Genomic DNA, 16,202 nt, shown 5'->3' on the forward strand with positions numbered 1-16,202 from the left:
CAGAATCATTATAATGGTAAAGTCCTGAGAGCTTTGTACATATCTCTTAACATCAGTGTGCAAATAGTTGTCTGTACCTACAGAGTAGTCTCTACACAACCGTCTCTTAAAAAAGAATACCCAATCTGTTACCTTCTGCTGAGAGAAAATTTGTTTACTTGGTCAGTAATTAGAATCATGAATTAAAAACTGTTGGAACACAAGTGTCACAGTGTATGTGTAAGCTTTACATCACCATGGGTTGTGAGGCTGATTAAATGAACAATGTAAAAGCATTTGGGGAGAGATTTTGGTAGTCAAAAATGGTGCAACAAAATCGACATACGAGGGAAAAGTTAGGCATTCAAACCCTGTTACACTGTCCCATCTTTTAATTAGTGAAAACTGGTGGAGATTAACATTTTGCTGCCAGTGGAACTGGTGCATGGTGAAAAGTGGAACACAAGTTTAAACCAATAGCCAGAATGTTACATCTGGTGTTCTGGTATTACAATGGTCAAATCAATTTTCAATGTCCTGTATTAAATACTTTCAAGAATAGGTGGACTATACTGCTGTACTAAAAACCAATTAAAATAAGAGATAGGGACCAAATATGTGTATTATTTGCTTATTGTTAATCACATCTACAATAAACGTGTTTTTTTTCCTCCACTTTACTAAAGGTTTATTTCTTTTATTCTTGTGTCAGAATATTGAAATATGAATGCCAGAAGCTGGTCTCTAAACCCTCGCTTTTGAGTGATTAGTGCATGCAGAGATTGCTTTTGCTTAAGCATTAACTGACTATATTAAATGTAACATGTGGGACTTTAACATGACTTTTAAAGAATTTTCATTATTTAAGTATTAGTATGCATGAAAGCCGTATTAACACATGAGTCCAAGAACTTTAGGGACATTTTAAAGTAGGATTTAACCTACTTATTTCTCATTATTTTTAACAGCCTACCTGCAAAGCCGTTTGATGGAGTTGGGTGTGACATTTAGGGTAAAGCACTCGCCCCCATTCACGCAGTAACTCTTCTCCTCCTCACTGCAGCGTGTCACGTGACTGGACGTCTTGGCTGACGGCGTGGTGCTGGTGGCAGCTAAGAAGGAATAGAAGAACTCAGATTGAGGCAGAGAATATATGGACAAACTCTTTTTTGTCGTTGTTTACTTCAATTACAACTGAGACTGATGATGTGTCACAAAGCAAGCACTAAATGTGATACCAGATCCTCTGTCTTCTCTGCAAGGACTATGCAGAAATTGATACCCTTACCTCGTCTGATCCTGGTGTCCTTCACTGTTGCTAAATAGCTGCTGAATATTAAGGAAATATGAGATGGCAAACACTGCCCTGACGAGGCATTTTGGTCTATTGATTTAGCCTAAAATAATGCAGTATGCTCACCTTGAATATAAAAAACCACATGCTTAAAATAATGTTAGCTACGCATGCCTTGCTGAAAGTGTAATACTTTAAAACAGAACTTTAACTGTTGTATTGCTAAAACAAAGCACTACAACAATTACATGCCAGGGTAGCAGCAGTTTACAAAGCTAATCGGAACAGAACAAAATTCAAAGACTTCCAAGAAAGTTCCAAAGTACAGATATCACACAAAAATGTAGAATTACGCACACGTATCAAACGACTTGCCGCTCAAGCATGACAACATTCAAATCTGACGAAAGCATGCCTACACAAATCAAGTGCAAAAAAGACAAATCACCCTGAAAAACCACTAAACGATATAAGAAATGAGCATTACTGTAAAAGAGCAGAGATTACCTGTCCTGTTTGGGTAAAGTCTAAATAATGGGAGCCGCATGTCTTTTGTCCTCTCTGCTACACAGTAGGGATCAATAGTGCTGAAGACTAGTTCCTCCCTAAGATCGGTCCTCTTCAGTGCAAAAACGCAATGCTTATCAATATTTTCGAACAAGCCCTAACTGCTTCCCTCTCCACATCACACCTGGCACTGATACAGTCATGTGATGCGCTGATGCAGATGTGTGTAAGCGCAGACGTCACCGCTCGACGTCAAAAGAAAATTAGTTTGCACCTCAAAACTCAGAAAGGACAAATATTTATGCATGGAGCAACAGCACTGGATGTGAGGCCCATTTCTTGTCATGGCATGTGGATAACTTATTGTGACCACTGACAGCATTTGATCATCAGCTGTGTTACTCCACATAGTAACTGACTGATTAAGCACTTTACGAGCCCTATAATTTTAGGCAGGGAAGTCTTTAACCAGCTTCCTCAAGCTAGAACAAAGGATTCTGTTTGTTTTACAATCATATTGCATGTGTGATCATGTCTTCTTTCAAGAGACAATTGAGTTATCTTCAAAAACACGATTGTGATGTTTGAGTAGAATCATAGGTCAGGAACCCTGCCAGGTAACCACTGAGATGACGGACATTACCATTCAGTTCAATGCAATTTAACCACTATGATTCATACCAGTGTTGTTCAAGACAACCACTATTGCTTGAATAATTGACAGAGCAACAGATTGCTTTTGTACATCTAATCTGATTATTGTGTTTTTCTCCCATTAAAGCTACTTTATCAGAAACTGAAGGCCGTCACAGATCATCAATCAAGCCCCATTAGGTGTCTGTGGCTTTAGAAAAAAGACTAACTAAAGATTAGCATATGTCTAAATCACAACACACTCAAAAAATGGATACAATGAGATGTGTTACCAACAGCAGAGAGGTACTGGGTGGAGTGACAACCAATTCATTAAGACTGAATAGTTTAAAAGAAAGACTATTCAGTTAATGGTATGTCTTTGGCGACTTGTCTCTCAATTGACAGACACTGAAACAAAGAAAAACTGACATCGTAACAGCAGGAGATGTGGGATCTTTTCAAGGTGAGGGACAGAGCATCCAAATTATTTAGTTCATGGATAAATGTACTTCAGTGTGGTCAAGGCAGAAGTGCCTTCTCTCTAAGAATACCAGTGACAGCTCAAAAGAAGAAAAAATTCAATTCTTCAATTTAACCAATTTAACTTAGTACTTTAGTCCTTTGTACTTCAAACACTTTTGATGTTTTGATGTTTAATATACATTCAGTGCATTTTTAAATACATTTGAACTATGCACACAATGGTTACAAATCCCCTTTCACATGTATTTGAATAAAAATAGCTAAAAATGCTTTACAGAGGCAGTGTTTGGCAATATTCATTCTAAAACTGCACCAAAACACATAACATATAAAAATGTTGACCAGTGATGCATTCATGTTTGGGTATCCAGTAAATCCTAGTCGTTAATGGGAAAGGATGGTTCTTAGACTGCCACACTGCTAATTATGCATTAGCATGTAATTTAAAAGCTTAGGAACAAATGTTCCTTTATCAACAATGCTAAAAAACCACTACTGAATGCCATAAACATCACTGCATTCCAAACTGGCATGCTTCTGTCATAGATTTTAACACAGAGGCTTGGGAACAATCACAAAGTGGAAAAAAATGTATTGTAGTATAACAATTTTTAATTATGGACATCACATTTTCTGGGATAAAGAAGAAAATGACCCATGACATGGGTCACATCTGTATGGACATTATTAACACTAAAATGATATCATGCCACAGTGTGCACTTGCTGCATAATCAGTGGCTAGTGGTAGCTCAGTGGTTAAGGTACTGGACTAGTAATTAAATAATTGACAATAATTCAAGCCCAACCATTGCTACACTGTTCCTAACAAGGCCCTTAACCTTACATTGCTCAAATTGTATTTGGTCACAACTGTCGCGTTGGATAAAAGCATCCGGTGAATGTCATAAATGTAAAAAGTGCAGGTGCTAGAATGAACCAGCTGTAATTCAGACCTGTGTTAAGGTGCATTACTTTTGTGGTGGCATGCTTTTGTGGTGCAGTTCAACAGTTTAAGTAGAAAGTTTCTTCTAACTGTACAACTGAACCAAACCCTACTATAGAACAGCACAAGCAGGTTGTTTCCAGCTTCCTCCTTTTCCTCCTCCTCTGCTGCTTTGCGGCATTTGCAGGGCTAGCAGTTTCCTGCAGTACTGGGATAATGTGAACACAGCCCAGTCTGAGAGCACCTAGGGGCAGAGACACCACTGCAGCAAAGCAGTGAGGACCAAGCCTGTGTTACCAGACCAGACCAAACCAGAAGAGTTAAACATATTGGGAATCTGATTAAAGCCATTTACTGACCTGGTACTTAAAGATGCACCAGACATAAGCTAGCACAGTCCTGACTGGCTGTTCTCACACATTCTCAGTCACTGCATGCAGGAAGAGGCCACAGAAATGTAATTCAATGCAGGCACCAGGAGGACAAGGTGTGCTTCCCACAGCTCTTGAGCAACAGCAGGCACATGTCAGAAACCGACTTCAGGCAATGACGTGTGTGGGCACTGTTCAACAGAACTGCAGGACTGTTTTCAAAGCCGAATTAGGAATGAACTTCCTGTAAAATCTATTTCCTCCATTTAAGCAAACTGTTTAATTTAAAATGCACTGACCTGAAAGCTCTTTAAAACACTTAGATCTATTATTAAATTAAGATAATATAACTTGATATTCTTCAGACTTTATTCATGCATATTTATTCCTAAATCTACAGTAAATGGTAGAATGAAGAGACTTCTAAAAGGAAGAGAAGTCTAAAAGGAAAAAGGTAGGCTCCAAGATCATTTTTCATACTTATTACATTTAAAAATGTAGTCAAAGCCATAGAAAACACAGACTATGAGGCTTTAAATATAGTAAAATTAAAAGAGAAGTACCTAGTAGTTGAGGATACATTTTAAGACGGGTTCGACCCTAGGACAACAGGCAAGGACAACCGATTCTTTTAATAGCTTATGTCTAAACCTGGCTTTCAAATGTCGGCGGAAGGCTAAAACTCATGTAGATGTTCATGTTTGTGCTTTTTTCTTCAAGTTTACAGTGTAATTGTTAACTGTAGTAAAAAGATGTCAGCTGACATATTTATAAGCTCAGAATAAATCAACAGATTTTAGCTCTTCAAGTCTTTTTTTACAACACAACGTTTGGCAGATAACATTGAAATGCTAAACAGCATAAACTAAACAGAAACAGCCTCAGGGGCCAAACCTTTTCTAAAAATCTGATGTGCCGTAACTGAACCAGGCTACTTTAGATTTATATAGAGATGCCCATTTTATTGCACCGCTAAGATCTGAACCCAGATCTCACAATAAGAGACCACTGCGCTAGCCGAGCGCCACCATTACATTTTTGTGCCATAATTATTATTGGTATAAGGATAAACTGATAGCAGATTATAGACAAAAAACTGGAGCAGTTGACAAAAAAGGTCCATTAGGAAAAAGATTGTAACATTCTGCCCATGCTGATCCATGCTGTCTCTGCACCAGTGTCTGCCTTGCACTCAAGCCTCCACTGCAGCATTCAGCACTGCACCACTGATGACTAAAAAAGGAAACTAGGAGAAATCAATGTATGCTTTAGGGTGCATAGGGAAACTCACAGTCTCTGTGGCATGAGGCTAAAGTTCTATAAGTACTATATATAAGTAAAGGAGAAACACAAATACACCAGATAACTGACCGCTGCTTTTCTTGGACAGTCTCAACATTGAGCCTAGGCTGGGTTTATATAGCTTGTGCTCTCGATAAGAAAAAGCCTCGCCCCAAATTTACCTCCCATATTGGAGGGCATGTGGCCAAAACTAGGGAAGATATGTACTTCACCACATACATGAAAACCATAATTCACCTGGGGTGTAGAGAATATCACATGTACAATGCAGGAAAGCATTAAAACAATAATGTACATGAGTCAGAATAAATATAGAATGTCAATATTAACTTAGGATAATAAATATTATGTTAACTCAAGACGACACAGAATGTAAAAATAGATATGGAAACAGTCACAGGATTTGCTACTCTCATTTTATTAAAGTTATCTAAGGTAAAATTATGTGGATTTTGCCCTTGTTTCAAATACAAACCAATCCAGTTGTGTCAGGCACAATTGCTGATTCCTTATTTTCCACCTGTTATGGGCGGAGTCTCACAGAGCGCAGTATCCTACGCACTGCCATCCGTGATCAGCCGTCCCCATGCAGGCGCCTCAATCGGTCAGAGGTCGTAACTGCCCCAGCAACGAGGAACCCTGTATCTGCCATTGTCCATCCCTCTACAGACAACCAGCATATTGTGTCGGTGTAGGCGCCAAGTGGGCTGATAGAGCTACAACTCAGACTCAAGAGCTTGAGATCTCAGCACTGGTCAGCGCTGCATCCATCAGCTTTAAGGATTGAGACTTTTATGGCTACACAAACACACAGCCCAGGCTCACCAAATTCTATTTAAGTTATTGGCTGAAGTGGTGTAAAGCATAACACCACTTGACTTTGTAGAAGTGGAATTGTTCTTTGAATTAATATGTAGGAATTTGGTTTAATAGATGCAAGAATACCTTATCCACAGGTCGTAAAATTTGTGAAGAAAGGCGTAATTGTGTTTACAGTTTATGCTGGGCTATTTAGTTCCAGGAAAGGAAGAACTCCAGAATAGGAATAGAACTTTCTATTTTGTGGCAACACCTTTGCAAAATGCTGTCCTGTTTCAGCATGATAATGCCTTCCTACACAAAGCAAACTAACATAATGAACAGTTTTGCCAAGTTTTCTTATGAAAGGAACCTTACTAGCCTGCCAGAAATCTGCTTTCAGCTTACCTTGGAACTGGTAAACAGGAACTTGGAATTACGCCATTTACAATTTCTCATTTGAAGGTTGTCTAGTTTCTTCTTTCTGTGCACCAAAAGCTCATGAATATATGCATAGCCCAAATTACAGATGGAACCAACCTGTATAATAATTGCATATGTCAAGAGATTTAGCGATAAATTAAATCAAACACCTGAATGGCAAAAAAGGATTAAGGTGACTGACTATGGCAAGATTGTTATAAATCTAAAGAAACAGTATTATATATTAAAAATTACACTCTGGGTGCAGTATGACTAAGCATTGTCACAGTGAGGGCTTTTACCTCCCAAAACCAGTGCAATGTGAACCAGGCTTCTCCCTTACATAAAAAATCCAACAGCCTCTACTAATTTAACTGCATTTAATGAGCAATAGAAAGGTACACATACATGATTATTTAAATCACACATTGTGCCCACTTAGTCTTGTTAAACTTTACACAGTAAGCACCTGAGCCTGATTTATCAATTCATGGGTCTGTACTAAGCAATAAAAAAGAACACTAATCTCTCATTTTAAACTTTTAATTCAATCTCTAATGAGGTCTTTTGTATGTATGTAATGAGCATTTATTTCAATAAACCTCTAGTGAGAATCCAGTGTGCAAACATTATCTAAATTTCATCTTTTGAACTTCAAATTTGCATAATTGAATTTGATTTTGCATAAAAAACTTGAAATTATTACTTATCTAACTATGAAGCACAAGCATTGTCAGGGAAAACCAAAGCAGACAAAGAAAAAAAATTAAGGAAAGCTTAGGAGACTCCAATAAGTCTCACAATAGGTGTCTTTATTTTCACGTCCTCTTAACAGACAACATATTAAGCTGGCTTGTATAGAAGAGGAAAATGCCCAGATTGCATATTGTACAGTATAGATTAACCTTCACTGTATGTCCTTTTTAACGGGATAGCAGCGAACCTGCTAGCTGCTGTGCTGCAGTGACCCACCACGGTGAAATATTGTGGTGAAGCTGCGTGTCAGTTCCGATAGATAAAATTTACAGCACACGCAGCAGACAGAGCAGCGTGATAATACATGCTGTAAACTCAACAGCACTGCAGGTAAAGATGTGTGAGCCAGTCTGGTGCACAAAAGACACCACAGACCCTGCAAGGTGTGGCAAAAAGTGCAGGGGAAGAAAAAAAGGCGTGGAGGCATTGAAGAAGAAAAAGCACCTAGTGGAATAAAGTTATGATGCATAACAATTAAAGAGGAGAATTTAAAAAAAGACAGAATAGGAGAGAGAAAGAAGGGAGAAGACTAAGAAAGAAAATCTGCATGGAAACACTTTGGTAATCCCTGTCTGCTTCAAATGCTGCACTGCACTGCAATCCATGCTGATGTTCTCCGGCACACTGCTTGCACCACTGCGTACTTCCTGGCATTTAAATTTCCTCCCCTACAGTGGATGATGCAGCACTTAAGACTCATTGATATTTTAGCATTCTTTTGTCTAGCAGTGCTTTGTCTCGCCCTAAAAGCTTACGATGCATCTGCTGGGTTGTGTGATCTAAATACAATAGTTACAGACTACTGACTGAGTTAAAACTATTTCTGTAATTGAATCAATGCATGGTGGTGTTATTTTAGTGGAGAATGTTGCATTTAGTAATAAAAGCAAAAAAAAAAAAGATTCTACATCGACATAAAGGTGCGTCTTAGTCATTAAATTACACGCTGCAGCACTCAGCATCCAGACGATCATGTCTGGGGATGGTAGACACCACGTGCTCCACACTCCACCCATTTACATTCATAAAGTGATGTGACCATGCTACACGTCACGCCTTTTATTTTAATCACTTACTGCTGTGTGTCTCAGAGACCAGGCGCGGCTTTTTGTAATAACACTACAAATATATAAATTGAAGCTTTATCCTGGGCAGGGTCGTGAAGGTTCCGATTTCCCAGCCTCCCCTTTCCCAAACCGTCTGTGAGGATGCCTGGCCATCCGACCTATCTATATCACCACTTATATTTCAAACTCATGCTAAAATAGTTAGTACAATATACCACTGCACCACCCGATCACCTTTTACAAGAAAATAATGATCAAATGTGTAAAGTACCAGATTAGCCTACATAAAAAGACTTTGAATGCGGGACTTGTGTTACTATATTAAGGCAGTTCAGAGACACTGTGAATGTGCTGATGCAGTACATTTTATCATTGATGACCTTGCACTGTAACACTAGACTATATCATATAACTATATCCTCGCTGTGCATAAACTCTAGGGAAAACTGGGTTTCTGTATTAGTATCATATGTTCTCTCTCTTGCTCTTTCTCTGAGCAATATACCTTTGTTTAGTTAAATCAGTTCGACCCAACCCTCAAACCCAAGCAGATTTAAAAAGCCTCAAGATGGGGTCTAAACTGACCTTAATATTATCCTACACATTATGGTCTTTCCAATGTACACTGAAAATTTGATCTCTAACCTATCCATAAATTATTCCTCGTAAGCACACCCTGAACATTTGTATTCCTATACTCTGACGTGTCTAGCTTTAGCCGCATGGGCAACATATAAATCACACAGCTAAAAAGGCAAGCAATGTCCGTGTCAGACAAAAGACAGATGGGACCAAGACACGTCATTAGGTAATGGACTTTATCTTACAAAAGGCATGGAGGCTTTATCATCACTTAAACATATCCTGTTCAGCGTAACATGACATTGGTAAAGTTTTCATTAGTGAAGGACTTTAGATGAGACGTCTGAATGCTGAGTCACTACAGCAGAAAAGAGGATTGAACTTCATGAGCCATTAGAGTAATCCATTCTGAATGAGACGGATCTAAAGGCATCTAACTTAGTGATGCCAGCCAGTTTTGCCAACACTTATGTGCAATTTAATTAAAGATTGACCCCTAAGCTAGACTTATGTCCTAAAAGGATAATGTATTTGTTTGCTCCAGGGGTTCAACACATTTTACTAAATTAGTCCTGCTGATATTAAATAGGTGAATTTCTTAGCAGCTGCAAGAAGGTTTTCCAGATGAATCAAGCTTTTGTGCTTGTTAATAAAACATCCAAAGAATGCTGGGATTGGGCTAACTAAAATGAACCATTCAGACTTTAATATGTATGTGCAACTATCTCCTAAATGCTTGCTACATTTGTGTAGTTAATTTACAAAGCCCAACCAGTATCATAAAATGTGACCCCTTGGGAATTGTTTAAGTCTTGGGAAATGGCATGTGGGTAATAAATGGGCATTATTCTCAAATACATTTTGTGTGCTTAGTGTGAAAATAAATATTCTATTTAATCGTGAGTACACTAATCTGCAATTTCTTTTTGTATTCATGGCATTTTGTAGTGCTGTCCAAATTATAGTTGTAACAGGCTTAATGGCAGAAGCGAAAGGGTCAGTTAAGGTAGTCATAAGTGTGCCAGCATGAATGACAGCTACAGGACCTAATTTACTGCTGCTGTGTGCTATAAAAGAGCTTGGAAACACACCACAGAAACTAAATCATAAGAGAGTAAGAGTGAGAGAGAGAGAGTGAGAGAGAGAGAGAGAGAGAGAGACAGAGAGAGAGAGAGAAGAGAGAGAGAGAGAGAAGAGAGAGAGAGAGAGAGAGACTGCACTAGGTCAGCTTATAAAATTGATTGATTCTAACATCACATATGATGTACACATTTACTGCACATGCATGCCAGGCTAAATCTATGTTCATGTGTTCATGTGGATATTTTACTAAATTTTTAATCACCTATTTGTGATTGTGCTTTGTGATGTGTTCACTTTCTTCTTACAATTAATTTTCTAATTAAAAAACACTGACTTGCCTGTAGAAAATGCCAAAGATTCGGTCTGATTTTTAAAATGTACATAAAGAGCTCAGAAACATAATTGTAAAAGTGAATGTGATGAACAATACTCATTTGCTAAGTGCGTGACATGACCTTTGTGTGAACTATCCCAGAACACACGCTGACCAATTATTTTATCATTCACAGCATGCATTATGTAGCACAATTTAATAAAATATATAGTCACAATCATGTAATAAATACTATTAACAAAATAGAGTGGAAACAATTTTACCATAAAAAATTAAAACTATGCTTTAAAAAGAATCAAAGTTGTAGCTTTTAAGTCTCATTGAGAAAATAGCAAGACAGACTGTGGCAATCAATAAATCCATAGAAACGTCCTAGGCAGTCATGTTATATATTATTAAATAACAGCGCAGACCCTTGCAGTTAGATAACCACGACGCAGGATAAGGACCTACAGGATTACTAGGTTGTGTGAGTGCACTAAAATGTGTAATAAATATTATATGACTTGCTGTCATCTATTTCTGCAAAGGAGAAGTCGAGGTATATATTATACTAACAGAAGAATAATCTGGCTTACAAAATGATAAATGTGGTGGTATACTTTTTCTATTCATATTTTTTAAATTACATTTGATTAATTACCATAAAAAATACAATAAGAGGGATAAAAGACAGTTTAATCATTTTAATACTAATAAAGCTTGAGGCCAGAACTTTTAACTTTTTTTTGCTTTTAAAGAGACAACATTTTGCCAGCTGCATGCATTAGGCATAAAACCTGATCCTAAATACCTTTACATCCAACAGATAAAAACCTTAAGACTTGAGAATTTGTTGCAACAACTGTTTTAGTTGTTAATGAACCAGTTTGTCTTTTCATCCTTTTCGCCTTCCTTGGGGACGGAATACTACAACTTTTCCTCCCCAGGGCAATGTGCTAAACGGCCACCAGTTTTAAATTGGTACATCTTTACTTAAAACAAGTCTAAGAATAATTATTCCTATTAAAGTTAATAAAAATCTAGTTGGGGCAAAAAGGCAAAAATTATATAGTCAGTGTGAATTTATGAAGAAAACCTCGATTTAAAAGTGGTCAACACAAAACCCAACAAGTAAAAGAACGTCAGAGGAAAATGACAGAATGGAAAAAAGACAGTGAGATGCTCTTCCCTCTGCGTAAGCCTAACATTAAGTTTTACCTGAAACTTCTATGAATATGCTACTATTATATCTTTAGTGTGAGAAAATCACTGACAGACAGTTGATCTACAAAGAACCACACTTATGACAAAACAGTAATGTTAGGCTTATTCAGCCACAAATTATGGCCTCCAACTGTAATTACTCATGCCTATGACGCACATGACAAGACAGCTGATGTGTCATGCTTTGTTTCTTGGGCAAGACAGCAAGTTGTAATTCCCTGTTAAATCTTAAGTGGGGGAAAAGGGATTCCCCTGCTACTCAGGATAACTGAGTAAAACATGGCCACCCAAAGAGAAACTCATTGCATGGTGATACAAGCTGGTGTAACTATTTGCAGTCGGTGGAGTCTAATCAAACAATCTTCTTAGTAATGGAAGTGTTTTAAGTGTTAAGTGTAGCCTGATGACAGGTAGTGTGCAGATTCAGGGCTTAAAAGTGTGGCTTACAAGGTGAAACAAAGCCTGAGACAAAGACTGCCAAAACTGATTTGGGACAAAGCTATATTTATACCGTATAACTGTTCAGACCGGATGCTAAAAATACATATAAAACTAATTAAGCTTAAAAAACAATTTAAGTTGATGTTTAAATAAACACATTTACAACAAGATTCTCTTTTTAGGTCTCTCATTGTGGACAATTAGTCAGTGATTCCATTAGGGTCACGATGACTATCACTTTCATTTGGCTTCCTGCTGTATCAGCTCACTCACACTGTGTGTATTGATTTGGACTGAAATTACAAAAAAAAAAAAAAAAAACCTATAGCGTTTCCTTTTTTATCCTGGACAATTGATCATACAACCCTTAATTCAGACATTACATGTATATTAATATTACATGTATATTAAACAAAACAGACAAAAGAGATTATAAAGATAATAAGAACAATGCCTTTATGGTAGTATATTCATATATACGTCTTGAGTACATACGCATACTCTAGTTTGTTTTGTAATACTATAATAGTGCGCCTTTGGAGAGAAGAAGGCCTTTGCTTCATGGACCCAACAGTGGAAGCTTGCTGGAGCAGAGGTTTAAGGCCTTCAACCTTTCGATTGGTAGTCCAAAGCGCTTACCGTTAACCAAAGTAAGACATGAATTACGACTTTTGTTTCAATTAAATGTCATTTAATCCCAATAATCCCAATATTATGGGATGTCGTTAGGATATGAAGCATTTCCAATATGTATATTCATGAACACTGAACAAAGGACTGAGACAACATTTACATTTTTGGCATTTAGCAGACGCTTTTATCCAAAGCGACTTTCAGTACTCTGATAGTCTAAGCAACTGAGCGTTAAGGGCTTTGCTCAAGGGCCCAACAACAGCAACCTGGCAGAGGTAGGGCTTGAACCAGCGACCTTCTGATTACTAGTCCAGTTACCTTAACCACTAGGCTACAACGACAAAGAGATGATTCATAAACCACACTTGTTCTACAGTACATAGTACACCACTACTAAAAAATTGGTTTAAAATGTTTTATCTTAGAGGCATGTTAAGCACTTTCTGGGAGGAGGAAGAAAATCTGATTATGGCGTGAAAGTTCACACAGACATGAGGCAAACATGCCAAGCTCTACACACATGGTGACAAAAGCAAAGATTTACCAAATCCCCAAAACTGTTTGGTATTAACTCTACCCATAGCACCAATTATTGCTGCCCTATACTTTTGTATATGTTAAATATTGTTTTTAGAGTTTCTGTTTCTTAGAGAGTCTGAATCCAACTTAAATATAATCTAGGAATGTCCTGATCTCCTTTTCAGATCAAATTCCAAGAGCAAAGCTTTAATTATCTAAAAATACCAATATGATTTTGATGTTTGTCCAGTAACTAAGCTGACCTTTTTTTTTAACAAAGCTAAGTAAAAACGTGTAATGATTGTATGCCTTTAGTCCTGTGTTCGTATTTATAATCTGTGTTGTCAGTTAACATCATACTAATTTACACCAGGTGATCAAATCATCTCACACCAGGTAACCAAATCCCCAGAGTGACCAGCATATTACCATCTTTCTCGTTCTCTGTCCTCACATCTGGCTGGACAGAAGGTGGGTCCAACCTTCACATCCCCTTACGCAGCTAAACGCATTTATGAATCAGGAAAAATGTAATAGGATTGATTGGAGGTGGGGGTAGGAAGACAGTATTACAGACTCTGGTAGTCTTCCAGCAGTTATAATTATTTCAGCTTTCAAAGTCATGGTGGAGAATCGTTAGGAAAAAAGATAGCATTACTAGGGATAGTCTTTCTGTGTGGATGAGCAATGGATGGAAATCGATAAGCCTTTGCAGACTGACCTTGAAATGGAACAAAGCACCCAAAGGAGGAAGTCTCCCCACACCACAGCATCTATATTAGAGGAAACGGCATTGACGATGTCTGTAAAAAGCTGCAAATGAATCTCCCAGCCTGGATGTATTTCACTCTTACTAAAATGATTGTACTTGTATGTTTTACAGCTGCTGAGGTCTAAAGTAATTGAGGTGTTAGAATGACCGGTAATTTCATTTTAGATAAAGAGCAATAACTGTCAGATGTGGTCACAAATAGAGGTGTATATAATACTCGTCTTCAGGTGAAGTTGCCCATTCTTAGGAGGCTTAGTCACAGCTGTTTGTGACACACCTGACAAGACATAATATGCCTGATTTTCAGCAAAGCATGTAAGAAACAGGCATTTCCTTCTGATGCAGTCATGAGTCTGAATTGATGTAAATAAATGAAGGCAAATTTGTACATAATTTACAAGCAGGTAAATAAAAAAACAAGCCTCAAATATTTTAATGAGCAAAAATAGTTTGTGGAAACTATTTAATCAAATTAGTTGTTCCCCAGAATCTTGACCTTAAGCCAAATACTTGCCAAGCTATTGTGTCTAGATTAACAGAAAAGACAGTAAGGCACTATCGTCCTATGCTCATTCACAAAAATAATTTCTATCAACACCAAAAGTGAAAAGTTTAATCTTTGATTTAACACTGACACACTAAAAACATTAATGTTACTTACAGGTTTTGGTAAAGATGTTGTTTGATTCCCCATGTTGAAATTGTGTGCTGTTCCTGACAGATTCTGGGGTGGTGTTGGAAGAGGGGTTTGAGCTTAGGCTCTTGTGAGAAGTCACTTTTGATGTTGGGGTCACCTTGGGTGAGGCAGGTGCAAAAGGACGACTGGTGGATTCACCTTCAACAAACACCTTGGGTTTAGTTGTAGTGGTATTTAGGGTAAGGACTGGTGGTGAGGTAGGATGCGAGAATGACACAGGTAGCCCCAGTGTGGGATCTGCATCGATGATGAAAGGGCCCTGGCCCATGGGCTTGGGATCCAGATGTGTGGGAGGCTCATACTCAAATATTTTGTCCACAAAAACCCACTTGAGTCCAGCAGTGCAGAGGGCCAAACTTAGCAAACAGGCTAAAATGGGCAGGATGCAAATCTTCTCGGAGCGCACACAGTTACGCACTTGATCCAACTCCACACATATACAACAGGAAGCAGCCGCCAAGCCCAGACATCCAAGCAGCCTACACTCCTCTCTGTTCTCCTCAACCACCTCCTCTTCTACCTCTTCAGACTTTTCCTCTTCGAGCTTCGCTTCTTCATGCGTCTTACCAGGACAAGCTTCAGGAGGAGCTTCGGAGGGGGGACCCACAGAAGATGCGGAATCCTGAGGTTTACAAAGTTTATCTGAGGAGTCCTCCACTCCAGCAGTCTCCATCCCTTTTACTTTTCCTCTTCTTTTGTTCTTACCTCTTGCTTCCCTGTCTCATACAGAAGTCTTCAGATGCCTGACTTCTAGCTCAGAGCATTAATAACGAGGAGCAGCGTCCACACTCTTAGCGTTGCACATCGTGGCTCATAAAGTGTGTTGTCCATTATCAGATCACCCAGGAGGGGGAAGGGAGTAGAAAAGCAGAGACCGTCTTTAGCACCAGCAGAATAACCTTGTTAACATCTGGGAAGTAGCTATGACTTCCGCTCAGGGCATCCCGGCTCTCGTTAACGTAAGGTAAAACATGAACAAAACAAAGTCCATAAATAATGGAGATCATTGGAAGCAAAAAAAAAAAAAAAAACAACAACAACAGACGACCATGGGTGGATCCCTCCCTGGGGTCTCTAACACAGGATGGATTAGCGAGTTTAAGCGGCAAGGCAGCAGGTACCTGAGGAGAGGGAAGGAGTGTGGTGGGTGGGTTGGAGCTCAGCCAACAGGAGAGACATCCTGTCATGCTCTTGCGGCAGGGCTTGAGAGGTGCTGAATCATCCAGGAGCAGCAGGTGCCCATCCTCTGCATGAGCTGACGCCTCAAATAAGAGTAGGACCCGGTCATAAGCACAGCACACACCTCACAACATACCATGGAAGGATGGACTAGGAAGGACTGCACACACCCCTTCTTGTTCTTGCCCCTCCTTT

At 38.6% G+C, this 16,202-nt stretch overlaps 1 protein-coding gene across 1 annotated transcript in view; it reads right to left on the reverse strand.

Moving 5' to 3' along the window:
- nrg1 (neuregulin 1) overlaps positions 1-15,562 on the reverse strand; it is a 28,405-nt gene extending 12,843 nt beyond the window's left edge. Inside the window, exons 1-2 of the mRNA XM_063013699.1 lie at positions 14,793-15,562; positions 953-1,091 (exon numbers count right to left, since the gene is read on the reverse strand). Coding sequence (XP_062869769.1) covers positions 953-1,091; positions 14,793-15,501 — 848 coding nt within the window. The 5' untranslated portion in view covers positions 15,502-15,562. The remainder of the gene's footprint in view (positions 1-952; positions 1,092-14,792) is intronic.
- Positions 15,563-16,202: the final 640 nt, after the last annotated feature.

The sequence above is a fragment of the Trichomycterus rosablanca genome, chromosome 18 (genome assembly GCF_030014385.1).
Source record: "Trichomycterus rosablanca isolate fTriRos1 chromosome 18, fTriRos1.hap1, whole genome shotgun sequence".
Classification (NCBI taxonomy): Eukaryota; Metazoa; Chordata; class Actinopteri; order Siluriformes; family Trichomycteridae; genus Trichomycterus; species Trichomycterus rosablanca.